The sequence below is a fragment of the Chiloscyllium plagiosum genome, unplaced genomic scaffold, assembly GCF_037043375.1.
Source record: "Chiloscyllium plagiosum isolate Xiang-an unplaced genomic scaffold, Cpla_swu_hap1 HiC_scaffold_16, whole genome shotgun sequence".
NCBI classification, from domain to species: Eukaryota; Metazoa; Chordata; class Chondrichthyes; order Orectolobiformes; family Hemiscylliidae; genus Chiloscyllium; species Chiloscyllium plagiosum.
The window spans coordinates 55,155,181-55,175,698 of record NW_028270154.1 but is presented as its reverse complement, the minus strand read 5'-3'; the positions used below and the strand labels follow the sequence as shown (position 1 = coordinate 55,175,698).

The following is a 20,518-nucleotide window of genomic DNA, read 5'->3' as shown; positions in this document are numbered from 1 at the left end:
ATCATGCCATGTTTGAATAGATGAGACTCTGACCTTCAATGCATTCCATGGGTTGTTTGTGGTTCAGAAAAAGATGGGCTGTTGAAAGAAGCCATCTGGCTGTTGAACAAACTTAACTGCTGTCATCAATATATCAGTGATCTGTCTTCCCTCTTGCATCTGGTAACTTTGATTGGTGGCATGATACTATAGGTTAGTTGACCTCACACAGGCTCACCCTGTTTCACCATCTTCTTATTTCCACAAGGTCAATAAATGCTGCCCAAAGTTTACAATGCATAAGCATGGAATGTAAAATTGACAATTTATCAGTGTTAAAAACCCAAGTAATTATCCTTGAGTAACTACAAATCCTTTCTCTTCCTTTTCTTTTTATCCCTATATGCTCCCCCTGTAGATTCAGTCAAACTTGAAGCTAGCTGCTCATTTCCAAGTTCTGCTTTCTCAAGTGTGGCCAACACCCTCTGGCTTTTGGATCACAGGCCACCAAAGACTGCCCTGCCTACATCAGTGCAGGGGCAAATTCTGTCATTGCTAACAGGAAGCAGACTTCGTGCTGAGCAGAATGCTGGGAAAGCTAGAATGTGGGTATTGGCATTTCAATGTGAGACGACACTCACCTTTCCAGTCTGTCAAGGTCATTGAAACTGTTCCAGCAGTGTATCCAGAAGTGAAGCATCACACTCCTCAAATACTACCATTTCAGATGTGCCAGCTTGGTCTTAGTGCTAAGCTTCTTTCCCCAGGCCACTCAGAAAAATGCCTCTTAAAGTATGATATGCAGTAACGTGTCAAGGAATCATGGAGCAGCCTTCCCTTGAGAGTTTCCACGCTGCATGTAGCTGGTACTTTTTCTTCACAATGGTTCTGTTTCTGATCCCCTTTTTCAATAGTGAACCTTAAAATTATGCCTGCCCATTTTAAATGACCAGGAAGTCTGGAAATGAGTTGTCCATATCATGGCTCAATTAAACAGCCACTGGAATAGTCACTCCTTGAAATTACGGACCTCCAGCTCATGAACAGCCATCTTTCCAGTGAACAAGTCTAACCATTAGGATCCAACACTTCCTTTCCCTTTAAATATTTTAACATTCTGCCATCTTAATAGTTCTATTTAAATAGCTTATCGGATATTTTTAAATGTGGCTTTATCATGTCAAAATAGTTACTTAACTGAAAATTAAGTTTGCTCATTATTTAGTGGAATGTGATGCAAGCAAACCAGATAATTTTAACAGACCAGATAATTTTAACAAGTTTAAAAATTCAATTTTTCTCATGATGGTTCAACAAGTTTATATTGCTTATAAGAGGCTTACAGATCAAGAAGTGCTCTCTCTTGAAATATCAGCACGTATTCACATGATATTTGGTTTGGTCATTACAGAGCTCAGCACATCATTTCTATCAAATCTCCCCTCAGCCTTCTCTCCAAGGCAAACAGGTGACTTGGTCATGCTTTACCAGCCTCCTGTGGAGTTAGTTGACCCACATTCTCAGCCTTCTCTCCGGGTTCAGTTAGTTTAAACTCTCCCCAACAGCACTATCAAATGCTTCACAAGGAACTTGGTCACAACTTCCTTCCACTGCAACTCATCAGGAGTGTACAAGTGCCATTTCCCTTACAGCTAGTCCCAGTGTTCCAGGAATGCAATGCCCTTCCTCCTGCATCATATCTCCAGCAAGACATTCATTTGTCTTACCTTTATACTTCTGTACAGACATGCCCATGGCACTGGGGATAACCCAAAGATTACTATACTTGATGTCCTGCTTGTTAATCTTCTGCCTAGTTCCACAAATTCTGATTGCACAACCATTCTTACCTGTCAGTAGTAGCAATCTGTACCATAACCTCAAGCTGATCCCCTTCTCCCAGAAGAAGGTCCTGTAGATGCTCTGTGATAATGTAGATCCTAGCAGCAGGAAGGCAACATGCTATCATGTTGAACACCACAGAAATGCCTGAGTGTTTCCTGAACTAAAGAATCCCTTTATTACTGCTCTTCCACTCTTCTTCCTCCTCTCCTGTACAACTTGGCTATCGAGTAGATGTAACAAAAAGCTTCTCTCTTCTGTGCACAAAGCACAAACTCAACTTGGCCTCAGTGTGACCTACCCTTTTATACATTATGTCTCTTATGTCCTTTCTGAATAAACTATTCATTTCATAACTTTATAATAATTGTCACACTGATGCCAATTTATGCTGTAATCTCCACCAAAATTGTACAAAATCCTTTCCTCTTCAGACAATTTTCTGTTGTCAAATTATTTTTTGTCTCTGAGAGAAATCCCTGTGCTTTAGAGATTCCATTTGTAAACCAGGTGCTGATGATACTGGGCTCAGCTACGTAACACAATCCTTCCCTGCTTAATCTTCTGCAACCAATTCTGGTAATGTGATGACACATTTATAAATGTTAATTTCATGGCCTAGTGTGCTGTTGCTTCCTTGAGCATGGAAATGTTTGTTGGAGTGTGTTGGAGCTAATGGAGGGAAACTGGTGCACTTTTAGTGATCTGCAACCCTTTCAGATAAAAGCAACTTTACAGAAGAGCTAATATTTTCCACAAAGCTAGGCTAGATTTGTACCTAATAACCAGATAGGAAAAATACAAAATTGTTATTAAATTCATCAATGAATCCCTCTAATTCAAGTGACAATGCAAGTTGGAATATTACCTCATGCAGATGCTGGGTGATGAATTGAAGCACATTGTTGGCCAAGTCACGATGAATGGTCATAACTGCTTGAAGAATCTGTGATTGTAGCTGTAGTACAATGCTGTTAAATTTAGGGAGCTCAATAAGTAATAAAGAATGCAGTGCTTTGTACGTCTCTATAGCAGCCTTCTCTTCATAAGACGCATTACCTTCTTCCTTTATTTTCTCTTGAATTTTTTCATAATCTAAGAATTTATCATTATGTTTTTTAACCAGTTGCTGTGGGCTACTGAACAAATTTGAGAGGGCACACAGCGGTTCATAAATTATTGATTTCAATCTTCGTTTCTGTTTGAAACAAAAACATTTAATATAAACCACATGTAAAATTAAATCTCTAATGCTTACTAAATGTATGTCAATACACTGCCATTACTTACAAATTCAGGAATTATCATCTGATGAAGTATCTGTATAAATTCTTGATAGCAGATTGTAGTATGTTCATCCACCAAATTGGGTACATAATGGTAGGACCGTACGTTTTGAAAATGCTGAGCCAAAATTAAAGACAATACAATTAAAAGGTGGAACAATGCCAGATGTAACTGCATGTCAGTGTATAATGGATGCATGATTCTTTGACATTAGTATACTTGGCAAATATATCATGTCAGCTTTAGAAAGTGTGCTAAATATATCTGAGGCCAGCCATTATTTGTGCAGTAACTGTTTCTTCACCTTGAAATACTAAATTTAATTTTGGTTTTCTAGAAATTGGATATAGGGCTCAAATAGATTTCTTCCTTTAACTTAGGGTGAAGATATGTTTGATAGAGCGAGACCAAAAATGAAAGGTTAAAACCAGTGCCATGAGTAAAAAAAGAATCAATCCTTCAATGAACTCAATAGCCTTTGTTAAAAGCAATACCTCTGAGCCTGTATGTGACCTGATGATACACATTTGCCATATTTCAATTTTAAAGTTCCTTTGTTATCACAGTTCTTAGCCTGACTCTAGATAAATTTAAGTGATGAATGATTGCTTTTTAAATGTAAATACTTCACTCAAGTGATCCTTGTATCAGTCTTTAGACTCTATTTTATGCATGATAGTGTCAATTAACTGGCTGAGTATCTAAGAATGCATACGCTTAATGCAGATGAATTTATATTAGAATAATAGAGAAAGTTACTAACCTGGCTAAGCCTAGATTATTGTGGAGCTTGAAAAGATCAGGAGGCCTTTATAAATAGTGTGTGAAACACAGTTCTGCAGTTCTTGACTTCATTTCTGTCTCTAGAAATGTGTGCCAGCACAGGGGTAAGGTAGCAAGCCAGCATGCAATGTTCCCATTCTTGCTAGCTTCATTGTGGCAGTGGTCATTTCAACATTCTTGTCCACCATGTCCCTAGACAGTTTTGATGGAGTTTGTTCAGAGATACGGTTTTTCAAACCGTGGAGAAGTCATGAACCAGGGTGACTGTAGTTCTAAGTCAATATTAAAGTAAAAAAGCCAAAAGGCTATTTCTTTTGAGAAAAGTTGCTATTCTTACTTTTCATAAAGCTGTAAATCACACATAGCTATTCATAATATCAGTTACAAAATGCTTCCATCCACTTCACACCTCTTAATGTTGTTTAAATAAACAGCCAAACTAGATAAACCTTTGTTGAAAAGATCGGGTTAGTATATAGTAATTAAAATTTTAATCAAACAAAATGAGTACTGTCCTGCAAGCTGTGCCAGCATTGCTTCAAATGCTGAATTCATTAGACAACCTTGAAATTTGACCCAAAATTCATAACTAGGCCTTCGGAAACAGTTCGAACTGATAGTCAAACATCTGTTTTGCCAGATGTCCTCATTATGAATGTTTGAATGAGCATGGGGATAGCTAGATTAATTTAGCTGACATCTACATTACTTTGTAATAACCTGTTCTTTCCTTGAAGAGCTTTTACAACGTCTGTATGCTTATTTACATAAGATTAAGAGATGTGAAGTGGATTAAAACTTTCTGTCAATGACACTACAAATTGCTACATGCGCTTGACATTTTTACGAGATTGTAAAATGAGCAGTTCTTTTCAGAAGAACTTCTTAACACCCCCGCTTATGCTGTCAATTTCAGGCGACTTACAAAGACTTGCTAATGGCTCCATTGATTCTGAACATAATAGATAATAAAAAATATTGTATTGGAAAAATGGAAACTGCATGGGGAATGTGAACAGCTATGGACGGGGGCTGTGGAGATTTGAGAGGGTCCGAAATATATGAGAGGCATGAGGATGAATGATGGAGGACCACACAGTGATCATTACAACTGGGCCAATGTCCCAGTAAACATAGGTGAGCCTTCTAATCAGCTGGCCTTCCCATCTGTTTGAGTCTGAATGCAGAGGTGCTGGGCTTATCTGTTGTCCATGCCCACTTCATTGACAATGTAAATAGGCCAGGTGGGTTCCCTCAAAGTAGAGGCAGGATCAGAGTATTTGTAATTCCCCCATTCCTGATAACTGTCTCCTTGACAAAAATCAATATTGACAGTACATTTTTCAAGATTTCCTTTGGAGTTATATAATCCAGCAGTTGCGGTATGTGTGGCATGGAAAGATACATTAAATAATGTAGGTTCATTATTCTTATAAGTATCACATCTAAATATTTTTTTCTGAAAGTTACCCTGTTGCCTCCCCCAACCCAAACCCCATATATATACAAAAGCACATGAAAGAAAGTGAAAAACAGAATTAGTTTTCCAAGGCTGAAACAAATTTCAGACTGTTGGCATCAAATGGTGAATATTCATTTTGTAAAGGCCACCACAGAAATAGAACATTTTAGTTGAGACTGTCTATCATATGTCAAGAGAGACTTCTAAATTTGTAATTATGATAATAGAGTTACAGAATACACAATTACTTCAGATATATGTAGGATTTTGTAATTATATTTTCTATTTAGAATAAGTTCTTTACAATAGAATGATTTATAACTTCTAGATAAATGTTCCATTCTATATTATTCACAAAAATATTTGGTTAAACAAAGAGAATATCTAATAGAAGGCAAAAAACCCATAAAACCCTGAAATTATTGGTGGAAAATTATGCACATAATTAATATATTTAAGTAATACACTATTTATTTTAAATGTGTAAAGGCTCCAAATATCTATCCAGTAGCTGTGCTTCATTGGTCTAACAAAGTTATAATAATGAAATAAAACTATATTAAATAAGTAAGTATCCTAGCAGTATTTATGAATAAGTACCCAAAGAATATTGAAAATTGTTGATATTTTTCATCTCTCACTTAAATTTGTCGGTTCTGGTGTATGTGCAAGTCTTTTTTTTCTACAATGAATATTGTGTTCATCTTCTGAATTCTAACATTTCTTTGTTGCAGACTGATTTTTCCCACACTACAATGGTAGGCTTGAGTTTGGGGTTTAAGATGAGGAAAAGTGTCTGTGTCAAGGTGGTCAACTTTGGTAAGAATTATCCCCCAGTAGGCATTTCCACTCTTTCAGCAGTTTAGACTTTCCAGTAAAATGCTCACTTCTTAGGCATCCCATTTTGAAAATGGTAGTTAGGGAAATCAGTCATGCAACTCAAGTTTGCGAACGGCTTCTGCCAACCGAAACTCAGATACCTAACACTGTTTTTTTTTGTTACATTCACACATTTTTTGGACAGTTCCTTGACAGTTTTGCCAGTTACAATCTTTAGCAAAGCGATGGAAGAGTTTGACAACTGTGCCATCAAGCAGCATCTGTTTAACAATAATCTGCTCATCAATATTCAGTTTGGATACTACCAGGATCAGTCACTTCCTCACTTCATTACAACTTTGGTCCAAACATGGACATAATAGCTGAACTCTATATATGAGGCAAGACTGACTGTCCCTGACATCAAAGCAGCATGGCATCAAGAAGCCCCAATAAAAGTGTAATCAATGGGAGTCAGAGGGAAAATTCTCAATGGTTAGATTTATATTTGGTACAATTGAAGACGAATGTGATTCTTGAAAGTCAATCATCTCAGATCTGATACCACTGCAAGAGTTTCCTAGGTCAATGTCCTGGACCCAACTCTTCAGCTGTTTTATCAATCATCTTTTTACCAACATAAAGTTAAAGCAGGTATTTTTACTGATGATTACGCAATGTTCACTAACCTCTGTGATTGTTCAGATGCTGAACAGGCTCAAGACCTGGACAACATTCAGGTTCAGGCTAATAAGTGGCAAGTAACATTTGTGCTGCACAAGTGCCAGGTAATGATCATTTCCAACACAAATGACTCGAACCATCTCACCTTGACGTTCAATGGTATTATCATTGCTGAATTCTCCATTGGGAAACATTCTGGGGTTGCCATTGACGTAAAACTGAACTGGACCAGCCACAAAAATGTTGTAGTTACAGGGTCGGTCAAAATAAGGACTTCTGTATGAAGAGTGAACTTCTTTAACAAAAGTGATAAAGACGACATGTACTGATCTTCTTTGTTAATGTCATTTTCCTTACAGCTGTTAGATTGAGAATATCATGTCAGTTGTAGATTTCCAGTTCTGAAATAACACTAGAATTCAGGATGGATGGGTTCAGCCAAAATCGGTATTCGGACAAGGTCAAAATAGGCAAATACTTCCCCATAATGCTTACCGGAAAAATGTCTTGATAGTTGATGCAGTTTCTGAAGTCACCCTTGTTCTTATACATGGTAATTTACTTTGCATTACTCATTTCCTGGAACAACGCTCCCTCTCTCTAGCAGAGACAAGGAAACTGTGCAGATGCTGCATGAGAGCCTGTTTCCCTTGCTTGAGGTGTTCAAATGATAACTTAGCCTTCTTTATTTTCAACGAAAATGTTTTATTTGCTGATGGGTCAGTTGCCTTTTTGATCTGTCATACACATCCTTGACATCTGCATACCCTGGCAGATTTGTAAAAAGTACTTATTAACAGACTACCTAATAGTCTGGTGGACTTTCCCCCAAGCAGCTCTTCATGCATTCAGAATTTTCTTGATCTGATATCTCTCGTCATGAATGATCAGTCAGTCTCATGCACACAGTCTTGATGTTCCAACTTGTCAATTGAGGAGTTGACATCTTCTTTCATTCATTTCATTTGTTTTCCTGATCAAGGGAATGCATCAAGTTTTTACTCTGAGGTCTCAAGCACCCAACGGAGTAGATGGACCATGAAGAGTCAGCGCCTTTCTAGACAGGGGCTCCCTACTTGGAATGAGCAGTGGCTGATCAGTGTGATCTAATTGTCCTTCCCACTCTCAAGACAACCAACAACACCTGTTCTCAACACTAATCAAGTTGGGCTTATCACTGTAACCACTAACGACTGTGTTGTGTTGATGTTCTGCAGTCAAACCGAAAGTTCAAGGTACCAGCTTGGGAGAAGTTTATGGAGTCCCTGGATTTCCAAATATCAGGGGTATCACCTCTTGACCATTCCAGGTGAGGCCAAAAGGCATCAAGAAGCCCCAAGCATTGTTTTAGTGTGAAGATTTGCCTAAAAGATGATATATTTAAATATTCATCTGCCATTAGGCTCCACATCAGACGTTTTTCAGAATTTACTCCCTTCGCCTTCAACTCTCCCAAAGTATCCACAGAACAGTGAAGTTGTTTGCCAATAGTTGACAATTTGCTTCATAAATGCAGCTCTACATGACAGTTGTTCTGCCCACTGCATCTATGGGTGCTAAACCACTTTCAAGTTTATTTAAAGCTTTGGATTGGTGACATTAGGGACAAATTTACATGTGTCATAAAAGGTCAGTTGAGGACTTGTAAGTCTCTCCTAGTCAGTACACAACCTATCCATCAACATGTTTGACTTTCTGTTTCATGTGGCTGCTAACTACCAATCTAGGTTGAAAATTAGAAGTAAACTAGCACAGAAAACCAGAAAACATGTTAACTCTCTTCTCCCACACACTAAATGCATCATATTGACTTGTTGGACACAGTCAGCCCACCATATTTATTCTTATACACCAACATAATGAAGAGAGGGTTGATGGGTAAAGTAAGATTAGCTGCACAAGTAACAGGACCCAATTATCTAAAACTCTTGGGCAACTGGGGCAGTGCCTGAATTCTTCAGGTGTGTAATGAATTCCTCTGACGCACATATGCTTATCTCTAAACGTACAAAGGTCATACATAATGAAAGAACACAGTGATAAATCAAAAGGGAATGAAAAATTAATATTAAAAAATGGGAAAGTAAATAGGCATAAATAAAAATTCAAGTAGCAAAGCAATAAAAGGGAAGACAAAATAAAATGCAATCTCTATATTATAAGGGAATAGAAGTATCAAAAATTCAACAAATAAGAACAGTTTTACAAGAATAGAAGAGAGTTAAAAGGTATAACAGATTATACTGAGTTACCTCCATATTTTTTATAAAGCTTTCTGTGTTTTTCTTCAGTGTTGTAACATTTTTTTCAATTACATAGAAAAGTTTCACTGAATCCTCGTAATCTTTGTCTTTTACCTAGTAATACAACGAGACAGCCCTTTTAAAAATGTAAAAATTCTTGTTTGCTTAACATTAAGTATTACCAAACAACTTGAAATATCCAATTAATTAAGTGATTGACTTCAACGGTACTGCATCACTTACTACCATCACAGTCACGGTTTCACAAATACATTTCATACTTTCTTCTGTGTGAAAGGGCAGTAGTACAATCAAAATAGAAACATAACTCTTGCAGTTCATTCCTCCCCCATATGACACTGCTATTCTAGTAAGGGACAAACATCTGCCAGAAACAGGGAGGCTCATTCGTCCATAACAATCAGGAATGCTGTGACATCAATCGATTCACGTGTCGTTTTAAGGAGAACCTTTTAAATCTGCCCTTGTTAGGGCAGAGATAATCTCTTATATTAGATGGTCATGTAATAGAATTATTGGAACCAAAATAAACTCCTGGTTTAATTTTGTTTTTGTATAGGGTTGGTGAGAAATTTCCTAAGATTTTCTTCTCCAAATTTCCCTTCCCCAGGAGATCGTATGATTTTTGGAGAGTGTAGAGGCTGTCATCTTGAGAGAAAGTGAGGACTGCAGACGCTGGAAATCAGAGTCAAAACGTGTGGTGCTGGAAAAGCACAGGCAGTCAGGCAGCATCTGAGGAGCAGGACAGTCGATGTTTCGAGCATAAGCTCTTCATCAGGAATGTGTTGATTCCAGATGAAGAGCTTATAGTCGAAACGTCGACTCTCCTGCTCCTCGGATGCTGCCTGATTAGCTGTGCTTTTCTAGCACCACCGTTTTGACTGTCATCTTGAGATATAGGTAAAATATTGTAACTGGATGAATCAGTTGGCTGGACCAAAGTGTTTTTCCTGTTCATCATTTAAATATTTGTCGACCATACCAACTAAGCTATGAAATACACAACGTGACACTATATGAACACTTTAAATGAGGGAGGTTTTAAATACTATTGCCAGTATCTCTGCTCACCAAATTAGGTGAGCTATCCACAACATGTTGTGTGAGATTTTATCTTAAAAGATGAACTGAGAAAACGGGAGAAAATTCCATCCTATGAAGAGGATGTGGGACAAAAGCTCAGAATTAACAATGTTACCACAGTGATGTTTACTGGAGAATGGCTAATTGATCTCCTTTAAAATTATTCACACCAAAGTTAAAAAATCTTTTTCCATTTTCTATTACTCTTTTCCTGTGCCTCAAGAAATGATTTTTAACCCTGTCGGGGGGCAGTTCAAAAGACTGGAGCAACATACCATGATTAACTTGATGTCATCCCTCAGGATGCAATTGTGACCTATTCTTTCAGAGAGGTGGAAAGGACCACTATACTGAAAGCAATGGAGTCTCACTTTAATTTTGTAGCCATGATGTGAAGATGCTGGTGTTGGACTGGGGTGCACAAAGTTAAAAATCACAACACCAGGTTATATTCCAATAGGTTTATTTGAAAGTACGAGCTTTCAGAGTGCTGCTCCTTCGTCAGGTAGCTACCTGATGAAAGAGCAGCACTCCAAAGTTTGTACTTTTAAAAAAACCTGCTGGACTATAACCTGGTGTTGTATGATTTTTAACTTTAATTTTGTGGATCAAGTTCCAATTAAGTCAATGAGACCTGACTGTAATCTTTACACAAGATCTGTGAAAGAAATCCATTGTGGATCCCCTATTTGTCTGGACCACACAGGGAAATCTTCATTGCTGGCTCCAATCCTTTACTACTCCAGTCTTCTCTCTCTCTATCTCCCAACTGCGTTGACCTAAAGACACACTTATCTATTTGACATTCTTAGCTGATTGCCAAAAAGGTTTCTTTAAGTATCCAGCTGAAGCCTGCTTCGATCCAAAATGTAATTGACATTTGTACATGTAGATTTCAGAGTGGGTTCATGGAAAAATGCCAGGCCATAGGAATTGAGGATGGGAAGTTAATAAACCTTGATTTTCATTTTGTGGACCACTGAATAGTTTGGTCTCTGCCTGGACACTAGTTTAATGGCTCCCATTGGGTCTGAGTATTAGGCCTTTATTTTGTCTTTTTTAAAATTATTTATAGTTTTTTTTTCTCATAGTCTCTAACATTATCTCCCTTCTCCACCTCATGTTGACAGTATAGTCTTTGGTGAAATTATCCTTTTTGCCCTTCCAGCAAACTGCATTCACATTGTGATGAAAGGTGAGTGATTTATGTAGGCAATATCTAATTTTTTAAAGTTTCAACCAAGAGAATATGGATATTGGTGTATTTGTGTGAAAAATATTTTAAAATTAACTGGGTCAGTCCTTCTGAAACCATAATTGTAAATTATTTTAATACAGTTTTATTGGTTTTATATTTCAGATAACAGGTTACTGCAAAGCCTCCAGAAGCATTAACGGAAGTTTGTTTATACTGTGCAGTGTTATGATAGGAGAGAAAAAAAAAACACTAATCCATTCACTTTAGCAGAACCTATGATCTTTTTTGTTAAACGTAATCCAAAAGCTTTTGGATTCAGTTCGGAGACCTGACTGGGTTCAGATGCAGGTATAGTCTCTCTGACAAAAAGACATTGTTCACAACTCTTAAAGAAATAAAGTATCTCAGTGAAAGAGTTCAGTTTGTGAAACTTCCAAACTAGTACTGTTTGGTGAGCAATCTGTATTGGTTATTTAAACATTGGGAAAATCTCAAGTTATGGTTGTGCGACAATTCCAGGAAAAAGACTTCACAAGTCACAGGCCAGGAACTTAGAAAAAGCAGTTAAGTCAGACCTTCAGATTGGACCGGGAACAAAATCTTCTCTGGATTTTTTTATAACTTTGAAGAGATGAAACTTGGGAGTAGATGGGATTTTGTTTTGATTAGTTACTTGGTTTGGTTTAGTTTATTTCAATTTTGTGCAATAAACTGCAGTTGTTTTGTTAAAACCAAATCTGCAGCCTTGTGTATCATATTTGGATTTTCAAAAAAATTATCAAGCCATATTTCATTCTGGGATTTGACTATGATCATAACCTATTTCTGCATAACATTTGTGTTCTATATTACACATTACATGAAGGATTTGGTGGAATTAAAGAAGGTGCAAAAATGATGTGCACAGATGATGCGGGAAAAAGGAAGGCTCAGCAAAGAAGTATTTTTTTCTCTAGAAAGCGGAAAGCTGATGTTGAGCTGATAGTGATCTTTAAATGTGATTGTGTAAGCATTGAAAAGTTTGGTCTCCTTGTGATAGAGATCAAACCAGGAGTCATTACTATAACACTCACTGGTAAATTCAAAAGAAAATTATGGGGGGGATTTATTAAATATTCAATTCACAAGGAGTAGTTGAGATGAATATCATTGATGCATTTAAGGGCAAAGTGAATAAGGACGTAATGACAAAAATAATGAAAAGTTTTCCTTTTTCCTGATAGAATTTGATGAGAAGGTGAGGAAAGGAGTCAGCCTCCAGGTAAACTAATGAAGATTGAGCTTGATGCTCTACTCCCAAGAAGTACTTGAGAGTGAGGTGCTGGAAAAGCACAGCAGGTTGGGTGGCATCTGAGGAGCAGGAGAATCAATGCTTTGGGCATAAGCCCTTCAGCAGGAATGAAGCTTGTGGGCTGGGGGGGGGGGAGAGATAAATCCACATTGATCTCGTGTGGCTGCAGGGTCCCAAGATGGAAGATGAGACATTCTTTTTCTAGGCTTTGGGTGGTTAGGGTTTGGCGATGGAGGAGGCCCAGGACTTGCTTGTCCTTGGTGGAGTGGGAGTGGGAGTTAAAATATTTGGCCATGGAGCAGTGGGGTTGGTTGGTGTGGGTGTCCTGGGTGTTCTCTGAAACAGTCCGTAAATTGGCGTCCTGTCTCCCTGATGTAGAGAAGGCCACATCGGGTGCAACGGACACAGAAGATAACATGCAGGAAATTCCTGTCAGATGTGGAAGAATCCTTAGAGGCTTTGGATGGAGGTGAGAGTGGAGGTGTGGGTGCAGGTTTTGCTCTTGTTGCATTGGCAGGGGAAGGTGCCGGGAGTGGGGTGTGGGATGGTGGTGGTGGTGGTGGGATTGGGGTGGGGGGGTGAGGGGGTTGGACCTGACAAGTGAGTCGCAGAGGGGATGGTCTCTCTGAAATGCAGATAGTAGTGGGGAGGGAAATATTGCAATGCGAGTCAAACTCATTATTCCGGCAGTGTAGTAGGATGAAGTTGAGGCCTTTGCTGAGGACTGATTGTTCATCCTCAGAAAGGGGGAGGTCTGGGAGAATGGTAAAAACATGGCAGGGCTGGGAGCTCTCCCAAGAGGGACTGTAAAATTATTTTGTCATCACAAGTTAAAATCTGTGAGAGTATGGTGATAGCCCAGAAAGCCTACGCTGTGCCCTACAAGAGTACCCAAATATCAAATGCTGATGAGATTCACAGGATAGGAAATCCGATGCCAAATGCATTGAAATTGGTCCAGGTTAGCACTGAGTGCAAAGCATGAGTGCTTTATCAAAATGATTTTGAAAGTGACCTTCCTTGTCAGTAAAAGACACTGTCTAGTGCATTTAATTGTTTCTTTTCCACCTCTAATGAAAGTGTTGCCCGTCCATTGGCAGCTAGATAAGAGGAATGTTTTCAAAATTAATCAATGTAGTTATGTGTCTGGTATACACCAATTTCACCATGTTTAAATAAAGCAAGTTTAATATGAATTAATTACCATATGCTGCAGGATTCACTTGACAAAGAACTGCTTAGAATCAAATATCATTTTATTTATTTCTACTTGCAAAAATTCTAAAACATAATTAACTAGGTTGTATATGTGAGAATCTTAATTGGGATAAGAACATAAGAACACAATGCGACACAAAATCTCATTGTTACAATCAAAGGTTGATTTCAAAATTTAATGGGATAAATCAACAGTAAAGGTTTAAGAATTGATCGAAAGCATGTCAATGTCAATGTATTTATCTTAACCATACTTTTCTTTTTAATTTTCCCATGCATGAACTTGGAGATTAAGGCATTGTCTACTGTACTGTTCTGTACTGAAAATTTATTCTGGAATGCTGTTTTTTCATAGTCCCATTCTAATTAAAATGATAAGTGTGGTGTTTTCTCAGATGACCACTCTTGGTACTTTGTAATGTTTGCTACTTCTGCTGGTATGCATTACTGGGTAAAGGTTGTTTTGAAGTAGTTTGCTGCCACTAACCCTCATTTATCTTGGCTTTGAGTTTGGAATTTTGTATGAGTAACCGAAGAGCACTACTGCACAGTATCAACTGAAGAGGAAAAAACAAAAAACACTGCAGATGCTGGAAATCCGAAACAAAACAGAAATTGCTGGAAAAGTTCTGTGGACAGAAATCAGAGTTAATGTTTCAGCTCCAGTTACCCTTCTTCAGAACTCTTCTCTGTTGAAGTAAGTATTTACTTCATTGTAGTATCCTGAATTTCTAAATTGGACAATCGTTTCTAATTGGAAGAGGTGGTCTTTTACTTGCAGTGGCCTAGATGCTTACAGTAGGCAGTTTCCTCTTCTTGACCATTTTCTGGATCTGTGTACATTTCTTTGGCTCTCATGGAATCATATGAGTTATCTCCCTTGAACTGCTTCTCAAGTTAGATGTCTGCACTTGCCATTCTAATTGTTTAACTGGTGAAGTAAACTTCCTCAAATTCTCAGTCAGGTCATTGAAAGATTGCTGCTTACTCAACGCTAGCTGTGTTACTAACACTGACTTTTCTGTTTTGAACAAAGAGGACTGAATATTCCCACTAGTCCCATGAGGACTGTGACTTGCCCACCTTTGCAATGTTAAACAGCTCTCTTATGTCAACATAAGTAATCTGATTTGGCTGCTTTCTTCTGGACATTTACTCTCTTGCAAGTCATTGAGCTCCTCCAATTCCTCCTATGAAGCGCAGGTCAGCATATGTAAACATGTTCAAAATTAAGACTAGTTTAGTGTGAAAAATGTTCCCATTATAAACTTTCTTATGTGCATTGCATTATAATGGTGTAGCTATTTCAGCTACACCATACAGTCTTATCTTTGTAGGGTGTCGCTTCTGCCATCATGACTGTTCTGACAAGACAATGATGCTTATTCCTGTATCAAGCACATAATCAAGATGATGTTCCATAATGTAAACAATATCTGCCTTATGTGGAATATAAGGATTCCCTTTCGAATGTCTCAGGATTGTTTTTCTCTGAATGGAGGAACCAGATTAAGTGTAGTTATCTTTCTCAATTTGTGGGGAGTAGACCTCTATGTATTACTTCTGCACATCGTCTGGAAGTGAGCTAAAGTGTTGCAAATGTACCATTGTGATAACTGGGCATTGTGCTTTGTTGTCCCATAGAGAGGACAATAATTTTTATCAATAAGTGTTTGACTCGTTCTCTGTGTAAGCTTATCATGTGCCTCTTCAGAGTGTCCATATCCCTTTAGGTTAATATACTCTTTCTGCCATGAAGTGGTGCTTTCCTCTGACTTCTGCAACAAGCTTAGCCAGAAAATCTATCTCCTAAGTTAAATCTTCTTTGCTTTATTAGAAAACTAACAAGGTTCCACCAAGAATGCCAACAACAATTCTGTCTCTAATGAATTCTAATTACAAAGCACCATATTCATTATTTCACTAATCACTAGAGGTAATTCATGAATTCGTTTATGGATTCTCCTGGAAGCTGAAGTCTTCTGTTAAATCTTGCTTGTTCAAATCTTGCCTATTTGTTCTTATATTGAAGTAATTACCAAAAGCTATTAGGATATTTTCAAAAGTATTTGGACTCTCTTTGTTATTTATCTGTTAATAACATCATCTACAATCAGAACTACTGAATATATCACTTGAAAAGCCACAACTTGTAGCAACTGCTTAAGTGGGTTTTGACTGCTGAGAACAGACAGACCATTCCTGAGCTAGTGGAGATTTGATCACTTCTCTGTATCTCGTGTCTCACCCAAGCTGTTCAATTACCCAAGAACAAATCTCACAGGTTTTGGTAGGCAAAAAGGCCTGTGTTAATGATAACTGCTCACTAGTTCATACATCAATCATGCTCCATCTCAACGCAGAGCCCTTTGCATCCAGTTTGTCTGCAACCTAAATTTTAATGACTGCTTGTTCAAGCAGCTGCTTATGCAATGTTTTCCATGAATGTCAGGTTGCATGCTTTGCAAAACAACAATCTTTGCAAAACACTTCTAAAAACAGTTCTTTTTCATTTCAGTCCATAAGTTTAAAAGGCAAAACCATTAAAAGCCACACTCTTTATCATGGGAAGGACTATCAAGAAAGGTATCTAAATGTTTGGGGCCTCATAAATACATAAAACCAGAGGGTGGAAACCACTGCTGAAAGAGTACTCATTGTCATCCTCTATTGTGTTGAAAATCATGGGAACAAAAGATGGCCATGACCATACCTGGAGTGGGCGGCATAAGTATTATGGCCTGTAAGAGAGGCAGCTACAATACTAACTAATATATGACTTCTAGAGGGCAAAATTACACAAACATGTACAGGATACAGACCTGTGGGGTCCATAACCTCTGAAAACCCTAATCCACGAAACTCGGTGAAACTGACTCTGAGCTAAAAAAAATTATTTAGCCCAAAGTTTTTTTTAGAAAAAAAAGTTTCTTCTTTTACCATCACTTCTGAGTCCCCTTTTAATTTGAGTGAATCATATTATAATTTGCTCGCCTTAATTTTTACCCTACTTCACAAATATCACTGTATTTTTCTTAGAAGGACTAAAAACCTGAAATCTATAGATGGCAAACTAGGCCGCATTCATATTATTATGCACCATCCAAATAACTCCAATTTCTTTGAGTTTAGATTGACACTTGGGATGTGCGGCATATTCACAGTAATTACAGTATTGCCAACAGCCAACACAATGGTTTTAATTGTAGAACACAAAGGAAACTTGTATTTTTTTCTCATAAAGGCAATTAACATCAGAGCAAAGAACTTACTTTTGGAAGGATTCCTGTTTCATGTTTAATAGCTTGGCTGAGCCTGGATGCCTTCTTTGCAATGGAATGCTTGTTTATTCTGCCTATTGTATCCCTTAATGAAAGATTTTCTTGTTTGCTGTATTTCATTACTGTTGAAATTGAAAGAAATATTATAACATTAAAATGAAATGATATCTGGTACTTGCATCTGACTGGTCTAAATTCTAATAGATAATGCATATTTGTTGATAGAACTACTATCGGAATGTTACGGAAAGTTGTCAGATCTAGGTCTTTGCCAATGTCATTCTATTACACTCTGTCCTTTTCTATTGTACCAGATCTTCCTTATTGATACATCAGGTAGATTTCATAGTAATTCTGAACTTCACACGGTAGATTTGTTAAAGTTTCAGAAGCAACTTTCTTATCCATTCACAAAGTTCATGAACAGTTCATGCTTTCTTCAGTTTCTCTCCTGCTTATCCCAACCATTTCGTCCCTTACCTGAATCAACTAATTAACTCTCCTTACTTAGTAACTGCTCACTTTCTGCCTAACTACAAAACTGTTTTATTACTTTAACCCTAGAGAACACATCTTTGTGCCTTGGTTTCTCTTCTTTTTACCTCCTGCCTCAGTTCTAACCATGCTTGCTCCTTTAAGATCCATCACTGTGCATTTCATGATCCACTTTTTCACTTTTTCTTCATTCCCTGTGCCCATTCCTTCAATCTGACTTCTGCGTGACCTGTGGATCAACGTCACTCGAGTCAAAATCACCCAGTCATTTTCTTTTTGCCGACAGTGACTGTATTTTGATTTTCTTCTTCCTGATCCTTGCTTCAGCTCAGTGATTTCAAAATTGCTATCGGTGTTTGTGAAATCCTCTAAGTCCTTACTACGTCCCTTGAGAAGAGACTTGGTAAGATTTCACAGATGATGCTGTTTGCTAAAACGAAACCTCATAAAACTGAAGGCAAATTATTGACCTTGAGATGTTTTAAAATTCCTTCAAGGATGCGTGTGTCACTAACTAGGCTAGCATTTTTTTGCCTAATCCTAATTTTACAGAGGGCAGTTAAGAGTCAACCACATTTCTGTGGGTCTGGAGTCAAATGTAGCCTGCACTGGGTGAGAATGGCAGATTTCCTTCCTTAAATAACATTTGTGAACATGATGGGCTTCTAATAATAATCAGCAATGTTTGCATGGTTACCATTAGGCCAGATGCATTCTTACAACAATCAATAATGATTACATGGTTGTCATTTGGCTAGTTTTTACTTTATTGCGTTTTTTAAAAATTGAAATCAAATTTCATTATTTGATATGGTGTGATTTGACCCCATATACCCAGAACATTATCCTGTCACTGAATTACTAGTCTTAAAATTCCCACTATGTCAGCATTTTCCAATTATACCTTTGACATCTCTCTCATTTCTCCCAACCTCTTTTTGGTAAGTAATTAACTTTTTGTGGAGTACTTTGAGATAGTTCACCTAATTAAACAGCTAGGCAAGTATAAGCAGTTATTATTAAAAGCTGCATGCACCTAGCCTACAAGATGACAACAATATTGACAACAACAATAAAAGATTCACACATAGCTTTACTCTACCTATGATAAAAGATAAACGAGCATGTGGTCACTTTCAGAGGTGAAATATACAAGCTGTAAAAGCATAAGATAATTCTTACCTTGATATTGTCCTCATTGTCACTGCTGAAACGTTATGGTATCTGCCACATCAGCCAGTATGTGGCACAGAGTAAGGGCTATTTGTGCTAGCTCACTGCCACTAATCAGGCTTTATCTATAATGTGTTTAGGGCCTATCTAATTTTTGGCAGTAGAAGATAGGACATTGACTGTATGACAGCAATAAGAATATTTCAAATTACTTGTCGTGAAAAGTTACCTTTTCTTCTATAAAATGCTATGATTGTACATAATAATCTGTGGAGTTGTACAGAATATAGCTGTGTCCCACAAAGGCTAGTATAGAATTAAACTGCCTCAATCCAAAGACTGTATGTGACCATCACATTGCACGGACCTAATCCAAGTTTAACATTAAACACTTTCAGGCTATTACCTGAGAACAGCACTTACCTACTTCCTTTAGTCTCTTGTATTCATTGATATTATAATTTACTTCTTGCATCGCCACTGTAGCTTTTTCTAGTGCAGTGTAACCTTCATCAGATGGTGCTGTATTTTCCAGTATAGTTTTTAAAAGTAATGGATATTTACCAATCCGCTGAACGGGTGTCACTAAGAAGAAAGTCAATGTAATGGCCCCCGTGTGAGATCTTTTGGAAAAAGTCAAAAAAGGAATTTCATATCAGCTCTTTCTTTACTGGTGCTCCAATATCATATCCAGTTATAACGTGGCATTTCATGCTATGACCCTACTGCTCTCACTTATGAGATTATGCAAGATAACCTCTCAACTTATATCAATTTATGTTGATAAAAAATCTAATTTACGTTTTGAGTGTGGTTCCAGCATGCAACAGGGTTTTAATATTTAACAAAGACAGAAATTGCTAGAAAAACTCAGCAGGTTTGGCAGCATTTGTAAACTTCTTCTCTGTTTCTGATTTCTAGAAATTGCATTTCTTTGGCATTTTTGTTATAATATTTACTCCAGACAACTTAGTCCGTAACTACACAATAAGACTCAAATGAGTCAAAACCATCACAAATTTGAAAATACATATTTGATGTACCTTGCTATTTCTGATTTGTGCTGCTGGTGCTGTTCCACCTATACAGAAAAAATACTTATCTCCACCACTGCCAAGCACTCTAATCCTGTGTCTCTGCAGTTGGTATTATCATTATAATGTTACTCTTAAACATTTATTTATTTTGCATGTCTGAAAATATGAAAGTACTTAAGATATAAACATTATCAAAGGCTGAGTTAAGTAACACAGTGCTTCCTCATGATGTATACAAGTGTGTTTGGTCAAAACTAAATGGAGAGACACTGTTGGATTTCTGCAGTACAGTTTGGAATCTCAAGGCTTCCCAAAACAGTAGTTACAAAGTGCATTGATGCACCTATGGAGGCAACTAAAACAACCTAACAACATCTTAATACAAAAATAATATATTTAATATTACAGCTCATGCCCTGACACTTCTGAACATTCCATGGTCACCTTACCATAAGGCGCTTTAATGAAGCAAGGCTGAATTTTGAGGCACTTTCATCACCATGTGTTTCATTACCATGTGTTTCATTCTGTCCTTGAGCTATTACCTTCTACTTTATAACTGTTTACTATGAAACATCTTGAAAATAGAAATAGTGACACTGACTGAAATTGTGGCTGGCAG

At 37.5% G+C, this 20,518-nt stretch overlaps 1 protein-coding gene across 15 annotated transcripts in view; it reads right to left on the bottom strand.

The window, feature by feature from the left end:
• The window catches only part of arhgef37 (Rho guanine nucleotide exchange factor 37), a 236,463-nt gene that overhangs the window by 43,261 nt on the left and 172,684 nt on the right, over window positions 1–20,518 (bottom strand). For 14 of the 15 annotated variants that reach the window (XM_087995405.1, XM_087995410.1, XM_043703767.2 and 11 more), the window contains 5 exons: window positions 19,283–19,482; window positions 17,183–17,313; window positions 9,109–9,213; window positions 3,112–3,225; window positions 2,690–3,019 (listed from right to left, as the gene is read on the bottom strand). In XM_087995405.1, coding sequence (XP_087851531.1) covers window positions 2,690–3,019; window positions 3,112–3,225; window positions 9,109–9,213; window positions 17,183–17,313; window positions 19,283–19,482 — 880 coding nt within the window. The remainder of the gene's footprint in view (window positions 1–2,689; window positions 3,020–3,111; window positions 3,226–9,108; window positions 9,214–17,182; window positions 17,314–19,282; window positions 19,483–20,518) is intronic. The other variant, XM_087995412.1, reaches the window with a different exon arrangement.